Source organism: Miniopterus schreibersii (genome assembly GCF_964146895.1).
Source record: "Miniopterus schreibersii genome assembly, chromosome: X".
Classification (NCBI taxonomy): Eukaryota; Metazoa; Chordata; class Mammalia; order Chiroptera; family Miniopteridae; genus Miniopterus; species Miniopterus schreibersii.
The window spans coordinates 74,093,659-74,105,927 of NC_138104.1; the positions used below are offsets into that span (position 1 = coordinate 74,093,659).

The 12,269-nt window shown below is 38.4% G+C and overlaps 1 protein-coding gene across 4 annotated transcripts in view; it reads right to left on the reverse strand.

Moving 5' to 3' along the window:
- Nucleotides 1-1,611: 1,611 nt before the first annotated feature.
- The window catches only part of CLCN5 (chloride voltage-gated channel 5), a 172,324-nt gene continuing 161,666 nt past the window's right edge, over nt 1,612-12,269 (reverse strand). For all 4 annotated transcript variants that reach the window (XM_081126089.1, XM_081126088.1, XM_081126090.1 and 1 more), the window contains 6 exons: nt 11,438-11,518; nt 10,671-11,213; nt 8,753-8,939; nt 6,887-7,285; nt 6,522-6,738; nt 1,612-5,345 (listed from right to left, as the gene is read on the reverse strand). In XM_081126089.1, the coding sequence (XP_080982215.1) occupies nt 5,255-5,345; nt 6,522-6,738; nt 6,887-7,285; nt 8,753-8,939; nt 10,671-11,213; nt 11,438-11,518 (1,518 nt within the window). In that variant the 3' untranslated portion in view covers nt 1,612-5,254. The remainder of the gene's footprint in view (nt 5,346-6,521; nt 6,739-6,886; nt 7,286-8,752; nt 8,940-10,670; nt 11,214-11,437; nt 11,519-12,269) is intronic.

The window sequence follows — 12,269 nt, forward strand, 5'->3', positions numbered from 1 at the left end:
TCCTAGACTGCCTCTGACTTTCAATAGATTTCTACTAGTACATAATAATAAGGTTTGGCAATGAATACTTCATATATCTGCCTTCAGGATGCTAAAGCCCTTGACACTCCCAATAAATACCACTGGCTTTTGCCCCTACAGTGGAGCAAAGTTCCTTTGGCCCCATCAATTCAGAATTATCTTCCATTCTCTAAGTTCAGAATGATCCTCTCTTTTCTCCAAGGCCCACATTTGAAACAATATGCCTGTAACAACTGAGAAAATTTTGAACTTAGAGGAGGCGGGAGAGAAAGAGAGAGAGAGAAGGGAAAAAAGAGAGGGAGACAAAGTGGGATAGACAGTGAAAAAAAGAAAGGCAGAGATCATTTTTTTAAACCCTCATAATTTTATACTATCATGTGCCTTTCTTTAACCAAGGCATTTATTCAATGAGTGTGCAAACAGAGGCTGAAGACCCTTTGGCAGGAACTTAGAGGTAGGAATTTATGACTGTGGGATTGGGCTGGGTGACTCAATAGGCCCCATGCAAGACACGCAAACTCCACACATCAAATTCTTTCTTTCTTAGGTGATTTGGCAAAACCAGATTACAAAGTGGAAAAACCAATTCTGTTCCCTACATCACTTGAAAACTTTGCCCAGGTCCAGATATTTAGAAATGAGACTGGGGCCAGCAAACATTTGGGAAATAACCTGAATTTGCTAACACCTACTATTCCAAGAACTTCTCTCCTTGGAGCAAACAACTGAAATTGAAGCAGAGCAAAAGTCCTGTGGTCATCACAGGAACACTACACTTATTTCACATCAAATTTACACAGCTCCTTGAGCTTTGATCTGAGAAATCCTCACCTTTTCTTTCTAATATACAATAAGTACATACTGGGGAGGCTAAAAATATAGATTTTAAAATATTTTGCTGTAAAAATTCAAGACAATCTCCCTAAAGCATATCATTTAGGCAATGGCAGTAATGGCTCCCCACGTTCATGAGCAGATGTCTTGTCTTATGTCAGCCCTTTCCATAAAATTAGACTCACTCTAAATGCTGGTCTTTGGGAGACTATTTCACTTTTCCTTCCCTTGAGGCACATGATCAAGCAGTTTTTAAATGCGAAGATGTGTGGCTGGCCTTCCTTCCACCATCTTACATAAACTCATATGTTTTCTTACCAGGGCTTTTCCACTGCCATGACTCTCCATTCCCTCTCTAAAGGGAATCTAGGCATCCCAGAGGTGGTTAAAGAAAAGTCAAGGTTTTAGGATGCTTAAGTTCAGAGCACATATATTGACATTTATTTTTTAAAAGACTCAATATTCTACCTCCCATTTACTTTCTAAATTCCTAACTTTTCTCACGGTTTTCAAGAGCTCGATACTCTACGCACTACCATGAAAGATGCTCTCCTGCTTTCTCTGAACTGATGGATTGCCTATATTTGGCTCTGATCCAATGCAGATAAATCAATTCTTCACAGTATAATGTGGTCAGTCATCAGTAAGTACTTTGGCAATATAAAACACACTGGCTGTTTCAAATTCTCTGTATTGTTTTCACAATCATTAAAAAACTCAGCTTCAAAAATTGCACTCCTTATGATTTTTTTTTTTAAAGATACTGTGGGGTAACAAGTACACTTTCCTTCTCATCACCCCCCCCAAAACAACAAACCAATATTAAGACCCAACTGTGATGAGTGATTTAAATACTTAAAACATAGAGCAACAATTATGTTTCATGATGGGCTCTATTGCATGCCAAGTTTTTAAAAACATATTTGCTCACCCACACACCTGAACAGGTTCATCACATTATTGAGAATTATTTCACAGCCTTAGATCACACTAAGTCTCCATTACTTTATCATTCTGATGTTTAAATACAATTGAAGGCTGGCTAGAGAAATTTATCCTGTGCTCTGCTCTTCCTGTAAAGCTTTCAGATTTAGCTTTGGTGCCAAAACAATTGAAGTGCTTTACAGTTAAATCAGCAAATTAATCATTTGCTCTGCCAATTGGCAAATCCAAAGTATTGTCAATGTCAGATTATTCACCAGAGGATATCTGTTCTATGAACTATACCACCTCTGCTCCACAGTTGGGCTGAGCCAGAAGGATGCTGGAGCCAGAAAAGAGCAGAGCATCTGAACAAACTTCTAAATATAAATGATCTTAAAAGTGGCCATTATTTTGCATTTGCAGTTCCCTACTTCTTCCGTCCAATGGTATAACTAATCATCCATTAACTGGTTGGGCTTCTTTAACTTTTTACATTGAAGATCTCAAGATACAAAATATAGCAGACTTTTACAAATCTATAGACTCTCACTCCTTTCATGACTGGATGTCTACCAGATATTATTCCTTGGAAAATCCTAAAGTACTTATTGACATTCTTTTGTAAATTCTTCCCGTGTGTCAGGCAATTTTCTTTTTTAAATATCAAAATAGACTAGTTTCAACTCATATTCATTTTTAATCACAGAATATGTAGTCTTTGCCATTGAGGTCTGTGGCCATTTGAGGCTACTGACAGATTCTCCCTAATTCAGCTTTGTTTGTTGGTTAAGTATGTCCAACTGCTAAATTAGCAATGTCAGAAAGAACATTTTCGTTTGTCTCAAGACAAGAAACTCTGAGTGTGGAGGTGCTGCGTTAGCAGTCTAGCAGGGAGCTCTAGCCACAATTAACCAACCCTTGAGCCAAACCATAGGATTAGATACATAATGGATACTATACACTACAGCTATTTCTAGCATATGAGTTACGAGGATTCCTGAGAAGCTGAGGTTAATGGATGAGATTTATCAGGGTGAGGTATCAAAGGGATATTATTCTCTGGAGGGCCAATCCGTTCTTAGCATTTAGAAAGTTTACCTTGGCACAGTGTTATCTGATGTCTTGAATTTAGTCTCTGAAGTAGCACCTTAACACTGGCTCATCTGTCTAAAATTAAAAACAGAGCCTAGAAGAAATGCAAAGGCAAACTTAGACACCCCTCCATATGATTGCTGCACTATGAAATGCAACCAAACCTTTCATTGTCATCAAATACCAGAAATACTAACATTTCCTGTTTGCAAACTTTAGTTGGGTAGCTAATAAGATAGGTAGTGAATCAGAAATATACAGATAAGAACTTTGACTTCTACACAATATACAGGGGTGATCAGGCAAAATAGCCACATCTCATGCGAGGGAATCAGTGGCGTGGAAGGGACAAAAGATATAAAGTTACTGAGTCATGACTATCATAAAATATATCCTAGAGTTGTTGTGTTTTTTTTTCATTAAAATGCTAGAGTGATATACTTAAAATAAGAAACTCTGGTGACTGCTTTGACATTTTAAAGATAAAAGTCAAAATAAGCCTTGACTACCTAGTTCTGGGCAATAACATAATTTCAGATTTGGGAAAGATAAGAACTAAGGGTTAAAAAAAATCCTAGAATCTGGGATCAGCAGCTTTTAAAATGAGGTATGAAGTATTTGGGGAGGGCAGGTGGAGGGCTGGGAAGGATATGCTGAGTGACTGCTGATTCCAGGCTGGAAGGATGGAGAGAAGTGCTGGGAACAGACTTGTAGAGTGGGAAAGGCTGAACTTTCACCCTTGGCAGTTAAGTCTCACTGCTGTGGGCATTGGTGTGGAAATTGAGGCATGATAGCAGTGACTAGGTTACAGAACAAAGCCAATGGCTGTGTGTTACCTCTGGTCCACGTCCCAAAAGATTACTGAGGCTTGGTTTACAATTTAACTAGCCCTGGGAGTTATTTTTGTAATAGGAATGAATAACTCGGGACTGAGGAGTGGGAAGGGGCAAAGAATGGGGGAGGGAATAACTGCATGTAGGTAAAACTGTAGAAAATGAAACAGTGGTCGGAATGATGGTGGTGGCTCTGTAATTCCACCAGGTGTCCCTAGACTGTGATGTTTTCTACTGCAGTTAAAGACAGGCACCTTTTCAATTGGATACAAGCACCTTTGGTGTCACCAGGCCTCGTCCACACCCCTGGGTCTTAGGATGGTTCTGCATTTTTTTTTAGAATTCTAAGGAGCCTCAAGGGAGTCACAGCTGCCTATTGTGTTCCAATGCCTTGAATATATTTGAAAGTACCCCAAGCCCAAATTCATGTTCACAGGAAAACACTGGCCTGTTCTATGTACTTAACACTGGGAGGAGGCATGGGTGTCCAGTTCTTTTAGTACTATTGGTCTTTATGAAGGAATGCATGAGAATGCAGATACGGCTTAGAATCTTCCCTAGTTTACCAGTATGCAGTCTGGTTCCCTTTATTATTCTTACATATTCCAGAAGCCTAAAGCACCATAACTCATGGAGGTGGCATCTGGGTAAGAGGATGAGTTGGAACCTCACAAAATTTAAAATTCCTAGTCATTGACTTTCCTTAGAACTTCACTAATCATTAATCTGGAGAAATCATTCCTTGCTATTAACAAATTCATGGCAAAATCCTTGTCTACTAGCTAACTAATACCATCTGGAAAATTACCCTTCTTGCAGACAAGGAGAAAGCTCTATAACTTTTCTTTGTGCACTTCAAAAGAGTACCAGGAACAAGCAAGCTAAAAAATCAACCTCTCTAAATTCATTTAGAGGAGATTAACCAAGCAGCATTGTCTTATAATCAGATATTAAAATTAACATACACATACACACACAAACTAATAATGCTAAATATTGTAACAGGAACAAGTTAACATTTGAACTGAATTTTCACAGTCTGGAAAATATCATTACTATTTTCCTTCTGGCTTTCTTTTCTGTGGTTGGAAAAGCAAAGCCCCTTAGTTTACACTTCATCTTCCACCAATGATAGTTAGAGTCCAAAAAAAAGTGACTTTTTCATGAGTTTCCTGCAGGCTATCAGTTAGGATGGTCAGAATTTTTCTTGCATAGTTTTCAATGATTGCATATTGGCTAAAAATTATGTTTTAAATTTTAAAAAAATCTTTAAAAAAAAGAAAAAAGAATTAAACCATAGCAATCTTGTTTACTCTTTCATGAAATCTTCATAATGCAATACCACAGAAGCCTGTGTTTTCTCCTAAAGAGAAGATTAATTTCCAGAAATTATTATGTAGTGCAACTGGTTAACTTGTAGGAAAGAGACAATACACTATTATAACTTCACCATCCAGATATGGGAAATGTGTTTTGGGTACCCAGTTAATAAAATATATCCACGGTCTGCAATGTCCTTTCTGTTTTGTATCTAGCACAACCCTGTGATTCTAGTTGAAGAGAATGGAATCAGGATCTTGGTTCGCCATCTGTGCTATATGCTTTAGCACATCCTTCTTAGTAATGATTCCAAGCAGTCGTCTAAAAGACAAAACAAGACAACAAAACAAAAACAAATCTGTAGTTAAAATAATATTCTCAAAGGTGACACTTTTCTTCTTCAGTCTTTTTCAACTTTGAACACTATCTGCACGTACAGACGATGAAATAACAGGACTAGGATACAGATACCAGGCCTGTGGAACAATACACGGATCCCTGAACACACTGCAAGCATTACTACCTTTGGGTCTCAGATCCTGCTATCTCCTCTGGCTTAAATATTCTTCTCTACATATACGAATCTCACTTACCTTTTGCAACCCAGTTCAAATGTCCCTCTTGCAGACCACCTTCCCTGATCCTACAAGCCAGCAATAACTGTGTCCTCCTCCCAGCAAAAACATGTTCTGTGTACTTGTCTTCTTTGCTGTTGTGCTATATGCACTTGTATTTTCTTAGCTTCCCTATAGCACTGCATACTTCTTGAGGGCAGAGAAGAGTTTTATTCATTTTTGTGTCTCCCCAGAGTCTAGTGGAATGCTTTCTTACATGAAGTAGGGATTCAGTAAATGTTGAATGAATCAGTTAGGAAAAGTCCCCTTCCTTATTTAAATCCTGCAAGACATCTGTTATACCATTTAAAAATTTTAGAGAGTAAAATTCTTATGTAATTGCTGGATTAACATACCATGTTCAGAAAAAAATCCACCTTTCCCCTCAACTTTCCCTCTTTTCCAATAAAAACCATAGTGCTTCCTTTATTTGATAAAAAAATATCCCAGAAAGAGCCTTGGCCTTGGAAGTCAGAAGACTTATATTTAAAGCCTATCTCTACTATATATTAACTGGGAGCTCTAGTGTAAATCTTTCAACCTCATTGAAACTTGGTTTTCTCATCCTCAAATAATAACAAACGTATTGTATACAAATACTACTTAATACCTTTATAATTTCATAAGAACACAGCTGCTTTCTTTGTGGGGAGGAACTGAGTTATTTATAATGTGCAACCAGCGGTTCCCACCTCTCAAACGCACTTTCTTCCTCACACTTCTTTTCTATTAATTATGATGATAAAATAAACACATCCATCTTTATCTCAGAGCTTCAAAAAGGCCTATAAGTGCTACCAATGTTCATGTGAATTACATTATTCTTTCTCTATATATAGTCTTTCTTCCACAACCTAATTCTACTTCACCAAAGATCTCTCACCCATTGTGCGTAACCAGGCACTGCCTCAGTCCCAGCTTGCGGAAGATATCTACGACGATCTCCATAGGGGTAAGGTCAGTCACAGTGAAGGGGCTGAGATCCAGGATGTTCCGAAGCTTTAGAGTGGGTGGAGTGTATGGTGGCATTGGAGGAGAATGCTCAGTGAAATAAATGATGGACGTGCTCACAACTCCATCCTGTTTTTTACGAGCATTTTCTATTTGAAAAGTAGGGGGAAAATGTTGAAAATTAAAGTACTATTTCTGGCTTCTAACTAGTCCCCTCTCCCTTCCATCTTCCCTCATTTCATGAATATTTATTTATTTCCACAGTGGATTCTATTATCCCTTTTCTGGAATCCTTACCAATTGAAATAATGAGATCTCTTCGGAGGACAAAACCGACAAGCCTTTGGGACTCCCGGGACACCACTACTGGGAAGCCACTGTAAGTGGTTTCACTGATTATGGTCTCTACATCTTCCACGGTCATACTGTCCTGAGTAAGGGCAGTCAACAAAGGATCATTTCTCCGGGGTTTCATCACATCCATTGCCAGGGTCTTATGAGCAAACTCCTCTTTAGCTTCAAGAAAGGGGTATCCATTGAGACGAATGTGGGCATCATAGATGCCCTCCCGCCCAAGAGCATCTGCCACCCACTTGCTTGTCATTGCTGCAGCCATCAGAGGCACAATGTATTCCAAGCCGCCAGTTAGTTCAAACATTATGACAACGAGAGAAACAGTCATCCGAGTTACCCCACCTACAAAGAAACAGACACAGGCTATTGAAGGCGGGAAAGTATAGGATTCATTACAACTATCGGCCTGCTACAGGCCCCACTCGGGAAAAGCTTACTTACCAGAAACATTGCTAAAAGGAGGTCTTATTGATAACTCCACAGACCCCAGCAATACATTAAAGGAAGTTTACAATGGACATGAGTCAGAGTTCTCAAAATAGCATCTACAAAAGTATGAGATGCTTTCTTGATTCTTCTTTTTGTTTTATTTGTCTGTTGCTCCGCCCCCCCCATTATAAAAGTAACTGCAGAAGATATCCATAATATGTGCAACACTACAGAGACTACAGGTTCTCTGGGATGTGCAGGCCTTTGTGGAAAATTCAGAAGAAAAAAAAAGTAAATAAAATCATTATCTGTAAGTCCACTGCCTAGAAATAAGCAGAGTAAAAAATTTAAATGACTTTTTCAAGTTTTTTACTATTCAAAAATATGTTTTTACATACATAAGCTCATATTATATGTTTAATTCCCCACATGCTCCCCCACACACACACTTTATCTTGGGAACACTTTGTATATTATTACAAATCTATTTAACGCTGTATTTAAACATGTTAAATGTCAACATCACGTTCAATGTCTGCATAGTATAATATTACATAAATGTACCATAATTTATTTAACCAGTCCCTTACTGTGCACATTTAGGTTGATTCCAACTTTTTGCTATTATAAATATTACAATGATGAACATTCTTGTACAGATATCTTTATCTAAATTTCTCATGATTTCCTCAGTATGATGGAATTTGAGAATAGAATTACTCTTAAAGGGAAGAAATGTAGATATATGGTAAAGAGTGTTTTCTTTTTTTAAGTATTTAACAAAAGAGTATGTGATCATAGACAATAGGGGAACCTACTTTAGATAAAAGCAGTCAGAGAACAACTGAGGAAAAACATTTAACAGAAAATTTGAAGACAGAAAGGAATCAACTATGCTACAACTGGGAGAGGAGCATTCCTAGGAGAAGGGGCAGCAAATACAAAGATCAGGATGGAGGAATAGGCTTGACATATCTGAAAAGACGCAGGGTGGGGTGTTATGGGAAAAAATACCTGTATTTTGGACAACCAAGAATGCTTTCTTTTTTAAAAAAAAATATATCTTTATTGATTTCAGAGAGAGGAAAGGAGAGGGGGAGAGAGAGATAGAAACATCAATGATGAGAGAGTCGTTGATCAAGCTCGCAACCTGGGCATGTGCCCTGACCGGGAATCGAGCCCCGATCGCCTGGATCCTAGGTTGATGTTCAACCGCTGAGCCACACCCGGCCGGGCAAGAATGCTTTCTTAAAATACTTGAAAAATGGCAAACCCAACAGGAAACGGTCACTTAAAAAATCTGTAGTTCATTGTATTTAATATCACTCTTTATTATGGCACCAGGGTAGCAATTTTGAAGTCAATGCAAATACTACTCACCTAAGCAGGCTGCAGCCCCAACCATTGCATAAAGGCCAGGAGTGATGCAATCAGCTCCTTGGCTACACCAGCTATTGAAGATGGCCCAGTCATGGTGGTAATAAGCCAGTTGTTCCATTCCTACTCCTAAAAGTCGACCGGCTATAGCACCGACAGCCATGCTAGGGATAAAGAGGCCAGAAGGGACCTGAAAAGAGAAAGTAATAGATGGTTAGTGAGAAATAATGTTATTGCCTGGTACATATAAAGGCTAGAGGATTGACCCTCTGCAAAGCAAACAGGCCAATGACAATGTAGCTATGCACTATGCTAGCAAGTGGCTGTAAAGATTTGTATAATACTACAGGGACTAAAGGTTCTCTGGGACGTGCAGGCAAGTACAGCTGCAAAGAAGCTTACCCTGTTTCGGGGTCCATCAGGCTAGAGCCTGAAATCTCCAGACCAACACAGAAATGGAGGCAGAAATTAAGCCTTTCCCAAAGAAAAAGGAAAATAGATGGAGTTTCTCATATATGCAGACATTTTTCCCAATTTTGAATTCTTATCAGCAACAATTATCCTTTATTGACTATCTACTATATTCTATTCTGGATGCTCTAAAGATAAGATTTCAGGAGGTAGGTGCTATTATTCTTAAATCACAAAGAATCTAAGATTCAGAGAGGTTAAGTAACTTACCCAAGGCCAAGATTTAGTAAATACTGGTGATGGGGTTTAAATGCAATGCTCATAACCACTTTCATGTATTGAATCTTAACCCATTGCTCACACAAAAATAATGGCAGATGAGATTTCAGTTTATTTTGTAAAAATACAATTAAATGATTTAAATCAGGTCGTGACTATGGTTCCATGACTATCCAGAAAAGGAACCCTCATCTGTCTCCCACTCTTTTTTTTTTTTTTTTTTGACTCCTAGGATGCTATAGTGAATTCTCAATTATCTGAGCTAAGACAGGGACATGATGACAAGAATAATAAAAGCAGAATAGCTTGTGTTTGATTTTTTTGAATACATTTGAATCTGGGTGGGTCTGATGGTCTGAAAATCTACTTTAAGTAAAAGAATGAAGCCACAGGTGAAAATTACTTGAGAAGCACTGCAAAACTTTCCAGGTTGTTGAGGAGGATGGACAATATGATCTCAGAGACTTCAGTACTCTAAACTGAATTGCTGTCTCTAATTCCCTGGTTTAAATCTCTACTTCCCTAGAGATAGTGGGGTGCTAAATAAAAGACACAAATAAAAACCAGAAGGGAGGAGGAAAATACCTTAACAGATTTTCTTTTCTGTTTTCTTCTAAAATATGGAAATAATGATGGGTACTAAAAGTAAAACATGCTGACTTGATGTCTCCTTTTGACAGTTTAAAAATTAATTTAGGATCACCTATAAAGTTCTTGATAATTGGAGATTGATACTAAATGTAAAAAATATATATATTAGGCTAAACCATATGAAATTGCTATTTTAGTGGTCAAAATAATTGAATATTGGCCACTTTGGTTCATCCTAATATTTTTACTTTATCAATAAACTCTAAAGCCACCCTATAAGGACCAAAACTATGTTGGTCAGATTTTGTTTTAATACACAATGCACAGGAATAAATACCTCACCATACTTTCTGAGGGACAAAATTTTCAACTAAAAAGGAGACAACATTTCCACTTAAAATCTCAGCACTGAGGTTTGCATTTGGCCTAAGGCTAGGCTTGGGAAATTTTAGATAGAGGTACAATTTTCTAAGAAATTATGAGGGCATATAGGGGTAAAAAGGGCTTTTGGGGTTGAGGAATAACATTGTATGAAGTTGGAAGTGCCACGTGAGCTATGAGGATTGTGTGATATATTAGCTTTGCCCTCCAAAACCACAGCCACACATACATCCACCAAGTACCAAAAGAATCTCCTCACCTTCATGCCAAAGGTGAATATAGTAATAACAATTTTCATTATGAGTGTCAAGGCCAGCTGCCACATGGCACTGTAGACTCCCGCACCAGCAGGTCTGTCAGGCAGTTCACCCCCCTTGCTTGTGTTGAAACGGTTCTCATAATCACAGAGCTTAGAGGAGTCGAGAAGACCACAGTCATTAAATAGTTCAGAAATGAGCTCACTTGTGCTCATTCGGGTGTATTCATTGGGGAAAGCCAGGATGGCAGTGATGGCTGTCACGACAAGTACCTCTACGACAGGATACTTGCCCAACTGGGTGGTCTTACGCTTCCGACACCAGGCAATGTTTGTGCGGATAAATAAAGCTCCCCACAGACCGCCAAATATGCCCAGCAGAATAAATGGTACAAGCTCAAAGAGATGCCATGGGGTGTGAAACTCCACGTAAAATAGAACCAGACGGCTGTTCCCAAATGGATTGATTGAGCGTAGAGTAAATGCTGCCACCAAGGCAGCAAAGAACGAACGCCACAGTGTTTTGAGGGGAAAATAGTAGCTGACCTATAAAAGAGAAAGGGAAAAAACAAACTCAGTCAATATGCAGAAACTGTTTCAGGTAAAAACTTGGTGCTGCAGGAATTAAAAACTGAGAATGAAACTGACCAGAAATCTCTGGTCACATGGTAAAGCACTGAGTTATGCAAAGCACTTTGGGACTGCCATGTACATAGATACTGGCTGGGATTTCCAACACAAAGGTGCTATAGACAGTTAAAAGCAGTTACCTCTTCTAGGCTGAATAATACTCCGCCAATAGGTGCCCCAAAGGCAACAGATACACCGGCTGCTGCTGCAGCCGACAAGACCTACAATCCAAAACTCAAAATTAGTGATAGAATAATGCCACTTTCCTACCATCAATCACAGTTTTAAAAGGAATCTTAGTTGCTAAACATTTTTTTAAAACTTTACATGCTCCATATGTAGTTTATCAAAAATGAAGTTCAATTTATACTTTGAGAGCAAACATTGTACACTGGATTTTGAGCACATATTTCAAATGCTTGAATAGATACAGGGTCTTTCCTTTGTGATTAATTTAGGCATGTGCTTTATTCCAAATTATGCCCCTATCCCCAATACTCACAATTCAGTAACTGAATTTGAGTCTGTAGACCTATTCACCACCTAAATGAAATACTTACAATGATGTGCTTACACAGCACTTTCTTTGTAAAGGGAATGGTTTTTAAATTAAATTTTAAGGAAGGCTCTAATGATACAAAACTAAAGTCACAGTTAGCTCACAGCTATTCAGGAACTGCAAATATTCATACAATAGATATCTAGATTTTCCTATACTATGTGCCCTACTCCATGTCTAGTGATCTATGGAAGCAGAAATAGGGAGGGAGGTAGAAGCAAGTTTGGGAATAGATTTTGAAGGGAAGAGAAGACCTAAGTATGTTTAGGTGTGGCAAGACAAAGGGCTAAGAGGGAGGGGGGAACATGGCAAACAATAATTAATGGCAGGATAAAGTCCTTTAATTAGATTCTGGTTGCTGTAAAGTGCTAATATGATTTGGGGTAGTAAGGAAGTATTTCAAAGAGAAAATT